Below are 17,738 nucleotides of genomic sequence, written 5' to 3' on the forward strand. Positions count from 1 at the left end.
ATATTATATTGATTTTTAATTGCATGTTCTGCTAAGAACACGAAGTTCTAAGACGCTGAATGGGAGGGGAAGTGTACGGGTAGGTAATTGCATTATTTGTGCATTATTATTTATTTTCTACACAATATACATGATATATACATTTTAATAGTTCGTACTTAGTTTCAAAATGATACGGTTCGATACGATTTTGAGTAAAAGCGCACTTTGACAAAGTAGAGATACGATATGGTGCCTGGCAACCAGTCTATATCTATATAAGCTCAACTAATAACTATGAATGAACAAAACATAATATTACATGCTGATATCAGTAGATTATAGAATGTGTAGGTATTGTAAGTATATCGTATATACTTACTTAATAATATGTACAAAAATATTATTATTCATTTACTCATAGTATTTGCTAATAGTGATTACTGAACATGGTGTTACTCAAAATTACCAAAAAAGTAACAATGTGTTATAAATAACAAGAAAATCGTCGATCGTTACAGATCGTCATTAGTGGGTAGACAAAAAAAAAATGTATCGATACAGGTACTTGCCGGCTGCCATAGTGTCACATAGGCAGCAGCTGTAGATACTAGATACACATTAATATGTTTAGAGTTTCTGGTTTCAGACACTTCAAACTCTTAAAGCCTCGAGCACATGTAAATATGCCACATGTCCACATTACCAGCTATATAGCTGTCATATGATCCAAATTCACGTGTAAGCTATAGCAGCTGCTATTGCTGATGCCGAGGCCTTGGAGAACGTTATCAATTATCTTCGCTGTTATCGCCTTATCGGCTACAAATTATTATTATGTATATAACTATATAAGAAATTAGAAAACTATGTCTGTAGATCATAGCTTTTTTTTTTTATTGTTAATTATTTGTTATATATTTATTATAACATTAATTGTTGAAAAGTCTGTTTAGTTTAAAAACTGTGAATGAAGTTGTGTTTATATTTAAGATCTCTATATTTATATTATCTATGATATAATTATCAAGATGACCTATCTCATCTCGATATTGTATTATTTTCAAATTGTTAAAATGTTAGGTATTTAAGTTTGCGATAGATATATGTAAAAATGTTTTAATTTTCGGATATTTTTAAGTATATAGGTATTTAGTATTTATAGTTTAAGTAAAGCAATGATTTTAGAAGATAACCAAAATGTCATCAAACCAAGGGTAAGATTTAAATGTACAGATTATATTATTTACATTTATTATTAATATATAATTATTACTAAGGCTAGGATAGAATAGGATTTTAAATTTTTTTTAGGATTTACAGGATATAGCTTTTTAAGCATAAAATGTGATTTGTTCATCTTCAAGTTCAAATATATAGTTTTTATTTTGCAATTTTTGTCCTTTTTTTAATTTAAGGTCATTTTTTAGCATTTTTTCAATTTTACGGGTATTTATTATACTTTATTGAAATCTGGGTAATATTTTTATAAATTTTTAAATAGATTTTTTAATGGTCACTATAAATTATTATACAAATATATAAAAATATAACATTAAAATAAAATTGTAAACATATTTTCTAAAAATATTTAATATTTCAAAATACCAATCATTTGTATTATATAAAATATACTCATTCGACTAACTGAGCAATAACCGATAATAATGTTTGATTACGTGTTATCTTCATCAATTTATTATTAAATTTAAATTTTAGTTTTACAATATTATTTTTTTTCAAAATATATTAATTTCAAAACAAATGACACTGACCATTTTATCAGAAGATGAATTTATTTGTATACTTAAAAATATAAATTATTATTTATTAATTTATCTATATAATTATTTTTTTTTGAGCATTTTATGAGGTCATTTTTTTGAATATTTTTTAGGTTATTAAAATTCTAGTCCTAATTATTACACTATAAGTAATATGAATAATTTATCAATATTATTTAAAAAACAATCTTTTGCAATTACCTATAATTTATTATAATTAATAAAAATTGTCTTACTAATAACTAGAGCGCGCATTTTTATGCAATTGCATATTTTTTTCCCTTTTAATTTTTTAGATTTTTGTCAGTTATCTACACGAATCATAACAATTTGAATTTAATAGTGATTTTTTTTTTTTGCATATATCTACATATTTAATGGTTATTGCATATTTTTACAAAATTTGAAATATATTCCATATTGAAACGAAAATTTTTTAAATACTTAGTTTATTTAAGTAATTAATTATTATAAGTTGTTTAATTTGTAAATTTTATATAAATAAAAAAAAATTTCTTGCACATTTATTGCATATTATATGACATATTTCAATACCTTTTAGTGCATAAAAATCTGTGCTCTACTAATAACCTATATTAATCACCAGTTCATTATAATTGAATTTTAAATACTTCTTGGTTTTTTTCTGACATTTTAATTATTTTGGGACCAATGTGTGGATTCTGAATTATCCTTTATATTTTTATGTACAAAATGTATTATTGAATAATAATTTTTGAGTACTTATACCGCAGCTTGTAGAAATTGTATTATTTAGTCTTAAAACCTTAAATAAAAGAAATATAAATTATATTTTGCTAATAAAAAACTTTTTATAGAAAACATTATTGAGAACAAGACATTTTTGTAATTTCTGATCAAATTATAATTAATTTAAAGTTGAACATTTATTTATTTAAGTTATTTGATTTGTAATATATATAATTTTATTTTATCCTTAGAATAGTCGAGCTGCTCGGCCTAAAGTTGTTTACCAATGGACTGTACAAGATGTTCAAAAATGGTTTCGCCGACATTGTTATGATTATTATGTTTTATACGGAGAAAAATTTTTGCAGGTAAATAAACGTTATTTAATTAAAAACATCTTTGTTTAAAATCTAATCTAGAACTTATTTTCCTATCAAAATCTAAATTTTAGTATTTATTAGAATTTTATTTTAGTTATATTAATATTAAGAATAGATCATATTTTAAAATTATATTATTTTTAATTTTTCAACTTTAAAATTAAAAAAAACTGATAAATTTAACATCAAAACTAATAATAGATATTTTATTAAAATTTAAAAACAAATAACTAAACATATTAATGATTAAACATACTATAAAACTGAATACCTAAAAATAAAAAAATATAGCATTCAAGTAATATTAAACAGAATACTACAATTTAGATTTAAATAAAATTATACTTATAAATATCTATAATTATTTTTAATATCATTATTTATTTTTAGCATGAAATAATTGGACGTGCTTTAATAAGAATTAATGAAAATCAACTATATCGTATGGGTATTATAAATCCAGATCATAGTCAAGAAATTTGTCGTGAAATACTTAAACTACGTCTTAAAACTTATATTTTAGAATTTAGAGATTTGGAACGCAACAATCTTTATGATTAAAATCTCAAGAGGTAATTATTCTAAATCTAATAACTGCATCATATTTAGTAAATCTTCAGTTTGTCTTGAAACTGAATCATCCATTCCAGCTCTTAAATTTTGTAAAGACAAATTGTTAGTAATTTGACTGAATTCTAAAATATTGCTTTCTGATAATTTTTCTTCTATTTTGCTGAAATAAATTATTTTTTTTATTATAATATTTGTATATTTTGTGTCATAGAATAGATGAAATATTTGTTGACATTCTGACTGTCTAAACAAAAAAAGTAGTATTTCGATTTTTTTCAATTGAGTTATTACTGCTATTTGATAGTGGAGCTTTTGCTGTACTGTTCATGAAAAAGATCAATCCAATGAGATTAGAATTTTTAATTCTACCAGTGACCAAATTTTTAAAAATTTATGTTCAAAAATAGAATTATAATATAAATTTCAATATTTATTTTATTCATACTGAAAAGTTAGAAAAATCGAGTTACTACCTTATTGATTTATTTATTTCATGTATTCTATAGTTATACAATGATTCCCAATAGATTAATAAATAAGTATCCAACTTGAGAAGTATGTATGACTTTAAATCATACAGCTTTAAAAATATTATCTTCTGTAATATCATTTAAAATAATTTAAATTTAAGTACAAATTGTTGAGTAAATATTATACTTTCATTACTTTTCATTCATATTTAATGGAGTTTCTAATATCTCTAGGTCTAAATTATCAATTTCCTTATTGTCATTGTCATTTCCCATCAATTGTGTAACAAAAAGATCCATTTCTTGTTTATATCCATCACGACTAGTCCGACCATAAAATAATGGATCTGATGTTTCTTCTAATGATTGATTGATATTTTTATTAATATTATATCTAAAAATAAAAAAAGAATATTTATTTTATTACATTATTGTATTAATCTTTTTTTTTAATTTTCAGTTTTACATTGAAAGTCCAAGAGTTGTAATACGAGGACTATTAGGCTTAATTGAACCTATTTCAGTCTCCACTTTATAAAATGATATTGGATGAAATGTACTGATGTCGATAAGCGTACTATTTTTATTGAATACTCTTATAACACCTGGAGCTTCACATCCTGCAATATATTATAAATATAAAAACTTAAATATATTTGATAAGAATTATTACCTACTTTAAACTATTTTATTATAAAATTACTATTTTTAATATATAAGAATACAAATAATTTATTTTTTACAAATTATTATAACTTACATTTAACTATTTCAGCATAATTGTTGTTTATTTGTATACAAAATTGGATTTGTTATTATATTTGTGTGTTATTACTGTTATTATTGTAAAATGACTTACTTCTCTAAATATTTCGACCATTTTAATTAAACATAAGCATAAACTTTGTTTTATATTACTTATGTACTTCAGGGTTTAAACTTTTTTGGAACAAATTAAGATGGATAGCTTTACAACTTATTTATTAAAATATTTTTGGTTAATTTTGTACTGAATTTACTATAATTAAAGTATTAGAAAAAAAAGTTTATAAATAGATAAAACAGTTAATTTATGTATTTTTAAATGTTCTATTATTAATATATAAAAATTTTATTTTAGAGTATATTAAAGTACATAAAAAAAATATTTATATACATGGTTGTATGGATTTAATTAAAAAAAAAAATTTGTCCTTAACAAATAAAAATTGTCTATGGACAAAATATTTATAAAATATGTTTTAAACTAATCATAATGATTTTTTGATATATATATTATTTATTAATGCTATGATTATAAATATCATTATCAAGTAATATTTAATGGAGCACAATATACACTTTTTAAAATATTCTATTCATATTATGAAAGGTAAATTATTGAATCTAAATCTAAAATTTGTGCTCTAAATAATAAATTTACTTAACCATATGGAATCACCCATTTTCCTACTGAAACAAATGACCCATTATATCGCTGCAAACCTTCTTTAATGAATATGGTAACTTTAACATGTATATCTTGCAAATAGTTCAACATTGCATATCGCATTCTCATTATTTCTCCATTTGTCATTTTCTCAAAAGTCTTAAATCATAAAAAAACTATACTTACTCATTCAAATTTCATGCTTTAATGAAAGAAAATTAACAAATAATTACTTGATAAAAATTGTGTTGAATGACATCTACATTTTGTTTCAATTGATGAGTGCCTGCCAATTCGCGGATAGAATCTAAATGATTTAACGTTACTAGTAATACTTGCCTCGGACCATTACTTGAGAACATTTGCATTTTAACAGAGGTTTCTATCAAACCCATTAATTTTTCCATACTAGAACCATTTAGTCTCATAATTGAAGAATGAACTGCACAACATATACTTTTATCTAAAATATCTTTGTTAATGATAGATGTTGGTACAAACAAAAATGGACAATTAAGCGATGCAGCAATTATGTCATTAAGAACTGCAATATAAATCAAATAAATGATTATACTTTTATGTTTGTCTAAATCTGACATATGTATGTAAATTATTTAATTTTTTAATGAAAATATCTATTATTTTTATTGATGTTTGTAATAATAAAAGGTATTATGATAGGTACCTAATTTAGATTTGTCTATTTGGATCTTTTGCGATTTTAATCTTTCTGCCACTACGTAAATCATTTCACAAACTAAATTTAAATATAAAATCGAGTACGTCTGTAAAGCCATGTTTAAAAATATAATTTAAAGTATTATACGTTTAATGTTAATTGCATTTAGGAAGCTACATTTAATTTGTTATTGCTCAGAGGTACCATGGAAACCAAACATTATAAAAGGTAATAGTTATCTACTACCTGCTTAACGCTAATAAACAATTGTTATTGTTATTTTATTAGTTTATACTTTATAATTATAAAATAACATTTATCCTATAGAATTGATAAAAAGTGATGACTTTATAACTATTACAGTGTGAACAAATTAACTATTAAGTAAACTATATTTAAGATGTAAACGTGTAACCTTGACCCTATAATATACGGTCAACAATATTTAGTAAATAAATATTTTTCCATATATTAAACCATATCAACATTTAAATTATTTAAAATAGTAACGAATTTAAACATCCGGTTAACATGTTACGTTAGAGGTATTAAAGCCGGCAATTTAGCTAATAATTTAAGGACCATAATTCACACCTACAGTAAAAAATCGTTGCAATATTATTATTTCATCTGCTTAAAACTTAAATACTTATATAATATAAATTAATATATTTTGTACAAATAGTAGCTAACGATGTATTACGGAAGCATTAAGCAATATACATTTTTCTTTATAGTAGGTACATTGAATCGTTTATGACATTCAGTCGAATAATGAATTAAGGTACATGACGTATAATTGTATATTATCTCAATCTGTAATAAAATATAGTTCATTTAAGCGTGCAATACAAGTCTCTTTACGATGCGATCAGAGATCATAATTCGAATATTTTATCATCGCCCATCACTGTCGTAGCATCTGTGTACAACTAAGAAAATATTTTTGATAATAGTATGGTCTATTTCATGGTACACTAGCCGTCTCAACACGATCCGGTTCGGTGTGCAGTCTACAATAACCGAAAATCGTAATAACTATTATATTGTTATATACCACCCGTACTCTACCTATAACTGTAGCGTCACCTTCAGCCGGATAATATAAATACAAATTACGAATAGACAAAAATCCGAGAATGTGCGAAGCGACATGATATGATAATAATGTTTCTGAGCCATTTCCAGATTATTTGCAGAATGTCGACGAAAAATCGAGAACTCTGACGAAATAGTATCATAAAGGTCTCCCGTAAGTTTGAGGTCCTGTGAACAGTGTGAACGAAATGCGGACGTTGCCGAAGCGTTCGTATTTTACCGCGACAACCGTTTTATTATCGTCAGCCATTTTGCAACAGTTGTTAGTGTAACACCTGATGCGGCGTTGCCGGACAGTCACTGATAAGAGACGCGTCGTATTCAATCGGGGAAATCGGCTGACAGCGCTGCGTCGGAATACTAAGCATAGCCGGAACGGAACGGCCGTTGTTCGGTCCGGCAACGTGGCCACCGCTAGATTTCTCTCATATGTCCCCACCACCCGCCAACCATTCCCCGCTGGGGTTCACCTCAACAAGCGGCCCGTCTCCCGCACTAACGCTGATCGGTAGCGTAACGTTTGTTTACACTTTGCGTTGCATTGCATTTCGGTCTGTCCGCGTATCGTTACTCGCATGAAAGATTGTTCTCTCCCCGTCGTTCCGTTCGTTTCCGTCGCGTTTCATCTTAAACCGTCCGTTGGATCGTCAGTACTGTGTATAGAGTCTAAACGTTTTATTTTTCGTGCCGACCGCCGCAGCCGTGTCTAGCGATAATGCTATGTTAACGTCCGCTCGTTGGTTCGATCCGATGCACGTCGTGATGTTAGTTAACCGGACAAATGTGACGAGAAATGAAACGGCATTCGGATGAACACATGGCGTCCGCGGACACTGTCGGCGCATACGCCACCGCTGCCGCGACCCGTTCACCGCCTAGATCCAGGCCCAACCTGGTAACCATTTCTAATGTCGTCCAGTCGAATTTCGTTTCGCAGGCCATAAACAATCCAAACATACAGTTCAATACTGTGCAGCCGTTCAGCGCGCCCACAATGCCGGTTCTAGCCATTAATGAAAAGGTTCCCGGTTCGCTACCTGGTGGCTCTGCCATGCCGGCCCTCCACACAATACAGGCGCAACACACTATTCAGCAGATAAGGCAAAAAGTCGTGCCGCCTACGACCATAATTCAACAGCAGCAGCAACAGCAACAGCAGCAGCAGCAGCAGCAACAACAACAGCAACAGCAGACTCAGTTTCAGAGGCTCAAGGTCGAAGATGCCCTGTCCTATTTGGATCAGGTGAAATATAAATTTAGTAATCAACCCCAAGTGTACAATGACTTCTTGGACATAATGAAAGAGTTCAAATCGCAGAGCATAGACACCCCCGGAGTGATAACACGGGTCTCAAACCTATTCAAAGGTCATCCTGAGCTCATAGTGGGTTTCAATACGTTCCTACCTCCGGGTTATAAAATAGAAATAAAAAATAATGAACTTGGCTTTCATGTTTCTGTGTCGATACCTCAAAGTCCGGCAATCACGTCTTCCCAGACAATAATACATTCGACAACTCAACATATAATGTCAAGTACTCCAATAGTTACTACTCCACCTGTCAGTTTGACCACTACACCACCCGTAGTAATTAAACCAGCTGGACATTTACCTACCATAAACCAGGTCAATACTACTTCGGTTGTAATAAATCATACTACGCACAATAGTGTAACACCAACTGCGCCTTCTAGCAGTGTTCATCCAACACAAATACCTTTGTCTGTAGCTAGTTTAAGCCAAGTGGCATCTAATATACCTCAAGTGTCGATACCTACAACTCAGGAATCAACCAACTCTCAAAATCAACCAGTTGAGTTTAATCATGCCATAAATTATGTGAATAAAATAAAAAATCGTTTTCAAGGGCAACCAGAAAAATATAAAAGATTTTTAGAAATATTACATACTTATCAAAAAGAGCAAAAAACTCATAAAGATAATGTGCCAGTGGCAGAAAAAACATTAACTGAAGCCGAAGTATATCAGCAAGTTGCCAAATTATTTGAAAACCAAGATGATTTACTATTGGAATTTGGACAGTTTCTACCTGATGCTAAAACTCCTGATGCCAAACAGGCAGCAGAAACAAGCATTGTCCCTCCCAAGAAGACTACCACCATTGTGACTACTGCACCTCCTGCAATTCCTTTGCCACCACCACCTCCCATCAAAAAAGAACATCCAGCTGCTATTCCAGTGACTAAGGAAGTTGTAAAAGAGTCGAGTGTTCCAAATGTAGCTCTCAAAAGAACTTCGTCATTTTCTTCCAGCCAGAATTTACCACCACCTAAAAAACCAAAATCTCCATTTCCAAGCTTGGGAGATGTATCATATCAAGAAGCATATAAATATGGTACATTGACAGATTTTGCATTTTTTGATCTCGTTAGAAAATCAATTCATAATGCTTCTGCATATGATGATTTCTTGAGGTGCTTAGTTTTATATTATACTGAGATTATATCTAAATCTGAACTGCTTAATTTAGTACAGCCTTTTCTTGGAAAATACTCAGAATTATTTAGAAGATTCAAAGATTTTATTGGGACCAGTGAAAAAAGTAATAATGCTGCTGCAGTTCCAACAGAAAACAAACTTTGTGGCTTGCCACATTTTTCATTACTTGATCCTGGATCTAATCGCCAAGATAGATCTGCTGGTGATCTACCCACTGATATCGATTATAGCATCTGCAAAAGGTTAGGTGCAAGTTATTGTGCTGTACCCTCAGATTATTCAACTCCTAAATGTAGCGGTAGAACGAAAATGTGTTATGAAGTATTGAATGACACATGGGTTTCTTTTCCTACATGGTCTGAAGAATCATCATTTGCCACTAGTCGAAAAACTCAATATGAAGAATATATGCATAGGTGCGAAGATGAAAGATTTGAACTTGATCTCGTAATGGAAATTAATTTGGCAGCAATATATTGTCTAGAAGAACTATCAAAAAGATTTAGTAGAATGACACCTGAAGAACTATCAAAGTTTAAATTGGAAGACTGTAGTTTTGGTAGTGATACAACTTCAATGACAACTAATAGACGAGCTATTAAAAGATTATATGGTGATAAGACATCAGATATACTTGAAGGACTTCAAAAAAATCCATTATCTGCTGTTCCAATAGTTTTAAAAAGGCTAAAATCCAAAAATGAAGAATGGAAATTAGCACGAAATACTTTTAACGAAATATGGAAAAGTCAAAATGAAAAATACTATCTTAAGTCATTAGACCATCAAGGTGTAAATTTTAAACAAAGTGACATGAAATTTCTTAGATCAAAATCGTTATTAAATGAAATTGAAGCTTTATATGATGAACGTAATGAACAGAGTGACACCAACACTGGACCTCATATGGTGTTTTCATATGTTGATAAATCAATTATAGATGATGCTGCTAATTTGTTGATTCATCATGTCAAGAGACAAGCAAGCATTAATAAAGAAGATAAACAAAAAATAAAATCACTTATTAGAAGGTTTATTCCTGATATGTTTCATCATCCAAGGCAAGAATTAAGTGATGATGAACGTGATGGTCAGAATGATTGTTCCAATAATAATTCACCTGAGACAACTAAAGCCTCTTTACGGATCTCTGAAGAAAAAGATTTACCTGAGCTTAAAATAACTGACAATGATAAATTAAAAACATCCGATCATTCTAGTACGGAAGAATGTTATACTTTATTTTTTGGCAATAATAATTGGTATTTGTTCCTTAGACTACATCATATACTATGTGATCGACTTACTCAAATTTATAAAAAAGCTTCACAATTACTTCATGAAGAATGTATTTATCAGGTGACTAGGTCAGAGACTGCAGCTGCAAAGCTTAATCTGAATCCCAATTCATCAATTTTGTTAGAAGACTATTATCCTGCTCTACTTGATATGATTAAAAATGTTCTAGACGGCAATATGGATTCAAATACGTATGAAGACACGTTAAGAGAAATGTTTGGTATCCACGCATATGTAGGATTTACACTTGATAAGGTTGTTGTTTATGCTGTTCGTCAGTTGCAGCATTTAGTATCTGATGAATACTGTCAAGAATGTTATAATTTATTTATAAAAGAAAGTAAAAAGAACGGAACAGGTGGTCTTTGTAGTACAGCATGTCAAAGAGTTGCACAAGAAGCAGCATATCAACGTAAAGCAGAAGCTGCCTTAAGTAATGATAATAATTGCTATAAAATATATATATACAAATCTAACTGCAAACTAACGTTTGAGTTGCTGGATACTGATACAGATGATAATCAGGACAGTGGTAAATGGACAAGTTTTGATAATGAACCACTATCTGAAACTAATGATGACAAACAAGATGAAAACCAAAGTCCTAAAGATTAAATATTCAGTTTACTAAAATGATCTAACCTTAAATAATCAAGTATTCTATACCTTAATTATTATTTATTATTATTAATTTTTTACATAAATTGTGTTTCTACTACAATATGTAGCCTAATTTTTTCTTGTTCTGCATTGATTCCAAAGTCTCGTCTGATTTATTACTTTAAAAGGTAATGATATTTATAAAGTTATAAGTGAAACTATGTTACTAATATTTTTAATTATGTTTCAGTTTTGCCTTACATTTGTATATAATTATTCATTGAAATTTGATGAGAATCAAATAAGCAGTTGCCACTTATTTTTTTTTTCATAAAAGTAAGTTTATATTTGTTTTATACTTGTAATTTTTAATTTATTTTTATCAAGCTAAATTTTTGAACTCTACTACATTTTTGTAATAAAATCAAACCAATATATTAAATTAATAGTAATTTTTTTTATTTTCCAGAAAAATATTAAATCAATTTTCATGAAGATTTGTTGGTTGAATATTCAAGGAATAAATAAGGTAATTTAATAAATATTTCTATTATGGTACAGAGATTGTTAATTCCCTAGTCCATCATATTAATAGTAGTAATTGTTAATAATTATCTCAAATTACCTAAAATTACCGTAATTCTTATTATGTATATTGTATTTTCATTGAAACTTAATCTAAGTCTTATAGAATAGTTCATCATGGTGCTAAGTTTGTAGATGTAAAAATTATATTATCCTCAAAGTTTAGGAAAACCAATTAATAATTATAAAGAAAAAATATTATTGTTAGCATTAACCAATGTGAAAAGTCATGTGTATGAGTATAGCTGTTTACATTTTGTCAACAATATTTGACATTAGTTAATGTTAGCTTAAAAAGAACTTGATATCAACAATTACATTTGACGTGTCAATTGCAACATGTTAAATATAATTTGGTAATTCTCATTTTTTAATTATTCAAATAGTAACTCATTTTAATACTATTATTTACCAAATTATAAAGAAAAGAAAATATTTCAGCTTACATTAAGTCTTCTTTGTATTTTATATCATAAAACATTAGTTATTGAATTATATTTAAAAATAATTTCATTTTATTTGAACCCATATAATATAAAACTAATTAATTAATTTTTTTTTTCAGCAATCCAATTACCATCTATTCTTGCAACAGTGGACAGTCGTTTTATATTCTATATTGTAAACACTGAAAAGCATTAAGTTGTACATTTTTTCTATTGTTTAAAAAAAATTAATATTATGTATAGAAATGCTCTGTGTTTATGTATATTTTTTTTATTTTACTTTTCTGTAGAAAATAGATAAATATTTTAATCAGTTACCAATGGATGTTTTTTAGAACACCAGTAGGAACAATTGTGAAAATTGTGAAATTAAATTTCACTATTAGAACAAATAACCAATTTTATTAAAAATCTATACTTTTAACTGTGAATGTAGGAACTTAGTATAAAATAAATTATAGTTTTAAATTTAATATCATGCAGCAATAGCAAATCATGTTCAAATGTGGGTTCTTCCATTGTGCATAGGTTTTTTTTAAATCTGTAAACAAAAAATGTGTAATTATTTTGTTACAATTTTTTGTAGTTATAGCCTATAATGGTGTAAATAATTTATATATTTTTCATTATAAATAATTTCTTAACGTGTAGAAATGATTGAATTGATAATTGTATTATACATGCCATAGAAATGTTAATATTTATTTAATAAATAGGAAAATATTTTTTAGAGAGTAGTATTTTTAATGAATTTTAAAATAGGCATGAAAATTTAAAACTTATCTATGAATAAAAATGTCAATAAAATTGCCATTTACTGAATTGATATCCTTGGTTGCTTGTAAATTGTAATATGTTTATTACAGTTTTTTTTTAATTGAATTGTTTGCATTATATTTTTTTTATTTTTAGTTTGTTTATATATAAATATATATATATATATTAATTTATTTGGAAAGAATTAATTAAAGTTTTATTTTATACTTTTTGAATTTACTTTTATACTTTACCATAATTCTTGTAAACAATCAAACATCTTGTGAATATTATAAGATATTAATTTGACGAAAATGTATTTTAGTGAGTTTTGTACACAATTTACAATGTAGTTATTGTTAACTTTTTTTAATATGAACCACTTTTTTGATTAATTCCTACTTAACCCATAATAAACACCATTAGGTACTTAATAAAGGCTGAAAATGGGTTAATAAAGACTGGTTTTAAATTATTAGACTTATTTTAAACATGAATAACAAATGAACAATTTTTAAATGATTAATCAAGTAAACGTATTTCTATAGTATTTTTATTATTATTAGCATTTAGCAATAAGCAAATACATATATTCTTTATACTATTTCATAATTATACAACTCATATTTTAATTATTCTTTTTTTTCTAAAGCAATCAAGTATCAAACAACAAACAATTTAAAAATAGATACTCATAAAAAATGGTAATGTGGTAATTCATAAATTATTATGTGTCAATTTAAATTTAAAAAATATTCATTGCCTTACCGTGGATGTTAATATTAAAACATAATTTAAGATTTAGAGATTACAATATTTTGTATCATTTTAAATAAAACTCCACAGGCCACAATATATCCTTAAATTTTTCGATAAGTCTAAGAGAAATGATAACTTTTAATTACATTTATTTAAATAAAAAATTAACTTTTTATTCAAAGTATTTTATGAATAACTAAAGTGAATTTTATATTTTTATATAAAACATAAGCAAATACGATTTGAAAAGAATTGATTTATTTATAATGATAGAATTACCTTTAAAAACAGGTATCTTTGTTGTACTTGTAAATCATGTTATCATTTTAAAGTTGTGAAACTATGTGTAAATAATCAATAAGTAGCATTGTAACTGTAAAAATTAATATGTATTTATCACTTATCAAAAATTAGAATTTTAACTGTACAGATGTATTTATTACTTATCAATAATTTAAAATATATTTTATATTATTATGTTCATACAAATTACAATCATTTACTATGTAGTGTTATACTATTATGTACGAGATGATTAAAATTTGTTGTTAATTGTTAGATGTTGTATTTGTGAATTTTAATTTTGACCAGCGTTTTCTTTCTATAAACAATGTGTCTGTAAACATAGAACATATTATTTACATTTTTTCTTTAAAAAAAAAAAGAATTATGCAACTGATTTAAAACACGAAACTGCAAAATAACTAACAAATATTAATAGCAATAAACATTATAAAATTGCAAATGATAAAAATTATCAACTATTTTATGAAGGATTTAGAATTCTGAATTCTGGTACTCAGATGAGTCCTATGCGATAACCGAACAGTGGACAAAAGACTCTAAAGAGTAATCAGTAATCACCATAAATATTGTCATTTCTCAGCATACGGCGAACAATCATTAATTTATTTACTAGCGAACACCATTAATCATTATCTTCTAATCTCTTCTATAGTCATAACTTATTAAAATATGGTAATGGATTGTTATTTCAAGACGTTCAAAGCGTTATTTAAATTTTAATTGTTATTTGTTATTTGTGTGCTGCAATCGTGTAATCAATAGACAATAGACATTAATATAAAACTGTTTAGGAATTCCGAATTCGAATTTAGTCATGTTATAAACTGATTACAAAAAAGATCACGTGCGTTTTAAAAGATAAAAACTATAACTTTATACCGAAAACTATTGTACCGGTTACCACACTGTACGTTTTGTAGGTTAAGATGCCATGTAAGTTTAATTTTTTTCTCCCATGAATACTAAAGCCTCCCCGTCCCCCATCACATCTATCGTCGTTTAATTTTCATGTCTTTTGATCTTTTCACTCTCTGATCGTGATACTCGACCACGTTATTTAGCGAGTATTAATTTATTTGCAGTATTTGTATTTCTAGCTAACATTTTCATTTAAAATGGCTCCTGCTGCAAAACAGGTAACATGTTTATTAAATTTTATTTATATTCTTTAAATTGTAAATTTAATTTGTGATACTAGTCCTGAAGTACTTATATATCATAAATGTCTTGTACTCGTGTTTAAAACTCGTGTATTATTTTTCTACTTTTTTAGATAACTTTAACTTGATGTAACAGTTGCTGAATGTAAATGATTCAAACTTATTTTGGTTATTTACTTTAAGTGATTAGTTTATTACAAAATAATTATAATGGTGTATTTTTAGGCTAAAGCCGCTGGTGGTGAAAAAAAGCCTGCGGCTAAAAAGCCGCAGGCTCAGCAACCTGCCAAGGCTAAACAAGAAGCACCTAAGCCAAAAGCTGAACCTAAAGCTCAGCCTAAAAAAGCTGAACCAGTAGCTGAACCCAAACAAGCTAAAAAGGACACCAAACAAGTTCCCAAGGCTCAACCTGCCCAAGACAAGAAACCTGCAAAGGAACAACCTAAGAAGGAAACAGTAAGTATTTTTATTGTTTACAATACTAGGTATTAATTTTAAACTTAAAAACAAAAATAATTTTTTGTAAGGCACCTGCTCCAAAGAAGGTTGCACCAAAAGGAACTCAAGATAGTAAGAAACCTGCTCCACAACAACCATCAAAGGCTAATTCTAAAGCTGAACCAGCTAAGGATAAACCTAAGGCTGCCAAAGCTGATCCTAAAGCTAAAAAAGCGGAACCAGTGAAAGCTAAAGAGCCCGAGGTAAAGCAAACTAAGAAAACTCAACAACAAGCAGCACCACCTGCTAAGGGTAAGAAAGAAGAACCCAAAAAGGTCAAAGAAGAACCCAAGAGCAAAGCCACTAAACGTCCAGCTGAAGAAGTTCCTAAGGCCGTTAAAAAAGATAAAAAGGAACCAGTTAAAGTTGAAAAGAAATCTGAACCAGCTAAAGCTATTAAAAAAGAACCTGAATCTACCAAGAAAACGGTTGAGAAAAAACCTACTACCGATAAAAAACCAGTTGAAAAAAAACCAGCCACTTCTGCTCCTGCTCCAGCCAAAAAACCTTTGACTGCTGCTATGACCGTTAAGAAAACAGTAGCTCCCCCTACATTGAAGAAAGCACCTGGTGCACCAAAAAAAATTGCTCTAACGAAAAAAGCTACCACTGTACAGAAAAAGCCTAAAGCAACTTTAAGAGGAAAAGGAACTGCTTTGAAAAAGAAGAAGGAAACTAGAAAAATGACAATCGACTGCACTCATCCTGTGGAAGATAGTATAATGGATGTCAATAACTTTGTAAGACTTAATTAAATTGATCAATATCCATTGTTTTTAAAATATTTTATATTTTTAGGAAAAGTTCCTTCAAGAAAGGATGAAGTATAATGGAAAAACTAATAACTTTGGTAATGTTATTTCCTTGGAAAAGACAAAAACCAAAATTATTGTCAATTCTGATGTACCTTTCACGAAGAGGTATAAAATAATCATATTATTGGCTTTTAAATATTTTTAAAATTTAGCATTATTTTAATATTGTATTTTAATTTCAGATACTTGAAATATTTGACAAAAAAATATTTAAAGAAAAATAATTTAAGAGATTGGCTGAGAGTTGTTCATAGTGGACCAGACAGCTACGAACTTAGATACTTCCAGGTAAACAATTTTAATTTAAGTTTGATAATATTTATTATTAAAAAATATGTTGAATATACTGATATATCACTGCATTTAGAAAATCTATATTTTGTGGTATAGCTCGTATTGAATAATGTTGGTAACATAGGTAAGATCATTGTAAGAGTTTAAGGTTTAAAGTTAATATGGACACTAATAAAATAAAATCTGCATTTTATAGTTACTTAAAATTATTAAATGTTTAATGTTTATGTCTTACAAACATACATCATACCAAATTTGCTTTCGGTCAAATCCATTTTGTGTTGTTGCTTTTAAAATTTCATTTAATTGACCTATTATCAATTTCTAAGGTTAGAATATTATGTTCTTATCAATTTTTATCCTTATTTTAATTTAAAAATAACTCTTGGACATTATTATTGTATACAATTGTTATTAGTTTTAAAATAAAAACTTAAGAGACAAATTTAATAACAATTGCTGATTATATCTTACCTTTAAATTTTAAAGTATGCCAATTTATTATCATTTTTAAACTAATTTTATAAAATTTGGTTTTAAGAAAGAGTACTGATAAGTTATACTTATGAACGTGTTTCTATTTACAAAATTAATTTTATTTGTATTCATATTAAAACAAATTACTATTCCTTTTTTTATGCATTAATTCATTTAAT

General features: G+C 27.6%; 4 protein-coding genes across 5 annotated transcripts in view; 3 read left to right on the forward strand and 1 right to left on the reverse strand.

Annotated features, from left to right (window-relative positions):
* Window positions 1-943: 943 nt before the first annotated feature.
* On the forward strand, window positions 944-4,591 carry LOC112597334 (protein aveugle). The gene is made up of 4 exons (XM_025343338.1): window positions 944-1,196; window positions 2,726-2,842; window positions 3,245-3,426; window positions 4,358-4,591. The coding sequence occupies exons 1-3, from the start codon at window positions 1,158-1,160 to the stop codon at window positions 3,413-3,415; spliced, it is 327 nt and encodes a 108-aa protein (XP_025199123.1). The 5' UTR covers window positions 944-1,157; the 3' UTR covers window positions 3,416-3,426; window positions 4,358-4,591.
* LOC112597333 (protein OSCP1-like) lies at window positions 3,431-7,242 on the reverse strand. Of its 2 annotated transcripts, XM_025343337.1 has the most exons (7): window positions 7,077-7,242; window positions 6,012-7,018; window positions 5,560-5,870; window positions 5,326-5,485; window positions 4,364-4,517; window positions 4,094-4,291; window positions 3,431-3,587 (listed from the first exon to the last, which is right to left on the reverse strand). In XM_025343337.1, the coding sequence occupies exons 2-7, from the start codon at window positions 6,121-6,123 to the stop codon at window positions 3,431-3,433; spliced, it is 1,092 nt and encodes a 363-aa protein (XP_025199122.1). In that variant the 5' UTR covers window positions 6,124-7,018; window positions 7,077-7,242. The 2 variants fall into 2 exon arrangements, with proteins under 2 accessions (XP_025199122.1, XP_025199121.1); XM_025343336.1 differs by having other exon boundaries at window positions 6,012-7,242.
* A 344-nt stretch (window positions 7,243-7,586) lies between these two features.
* On the forward strand, window positions 7,587-11,799 carry LOC112597305 (paired amphipathic helix protein Sin3b). The gene is made up of 2 exons (XM_025343283.1): window positions 7,587-11,651; window positions 11,714-11,799. The coding sequence occupies exon 1, from the start codon at window positions 7,897-7,899 to the stop codon at window positions 11,476-11,478; it is 3,582 nt and encodes a 1,193-aa protein (XP_025199068.1). The 5' UTR covers window positions 7,587-7,896; the 3' UTR covers window positions 11,479-11,651; window positions 11,714-11,799.
* A 3,532-nt stretch (window positions 11,800-15,331) lies between these two features.
* LOC112597401 (60S ribosomal protein L22-like) overlaps window positions 15,332-17,738 on the forward strand; it is a 3,065-nt gene continuing 658 nt past the window's right edge. Inside the window, exons 1-5 of the mRNA XM_025343446.1 lie at window positions 15,332-15,451; window positions 15,701-15,931; window positions 16,003-16,713; window positions 16,772-16,893; window positions 16,971-17,076. Coding sequence (XP_025199231.1) covers window positions 15,431-15,451; window positions 15,701-15,931; window positions 16,003-16,713; window positions 16,772-16,893; window positions 16,971-17,076 — 1,191 coding nt within the window. The 5' untranslated portion in view covers window positions 15,332-15,430. The remainder of the gene's footprint in view (window positions 15,452-15,700; window positions 15,932-16,002; window positions 16,714-16,771; window positions 16,894-16,970; window positions 17,077-17,738) is intronic.

Source organism: Melanaphis sacchari, unplaced genomic scaffold (assembly GCF_002803265.2).
Source record: "Melanaphis sacchari strain LSU unplaced genomic scaffold, SCAv2.0 Contig40_pilon_pilon, whole genome shotgun sequence".
Taxonomy (NCBI): domain Eukaryota; kingdom Metazoa; phylum Arthropoda; class Insecta; order Hemiptera; family Aphididae; genus Melanaphis; species Melanaphis sacchari.

Bases quoted from the DNA above. Each gene is read 5' to 3' on its own strand.
- LOC112597334 (XM_025343338.1), top strand. From the start codon at position 1,158: ATGATTTTAGAAGATAACCAAAATGTCATCAAACCAAGG. The intron at 1,197-2,725 runs GTAAGATTTAAA...TTTTATCCTTAG, and splicing joins AAAATGTCATCAAACCAAGG to AATAGTCGAGCTGCTCGGCC. The intron at 2,843-3,244 runs GTAAATAAACGT...ATTTATTTTTAG, and splicing joins ACGGAGAAAAATTTTTGCAG to CATGAAATAATTGGACGTGC.
- LOC112597333 (XM_025343337.1), bottom strand. From the start codon at position 6,123: ATGGCTTTACAGACGTACTCGATTTTATATTTAAATTTAGTTTGTGAA. The intron at 5,486-5,559 runs GTAATTATTTGT...TTATGATTTAAG, and splicing joins TTCAACACAATTTTTATCAA to ACTTTTGAGAAAATGACAAA. The intron at 4,518-5,325 runs GTTAAGTAAATT...AATATATTGCAG, and splicing joins AAAATGGGTGATTCCATATG to GATGTGAAGCTCCAGGTGTT.
- LOC112597305 (XM_025343283.1), top strand. From the start codon at position 7,897: ATGAAACGGCATTCGGATGAACACATGGCGTCCGCGGACACTGTCGGC.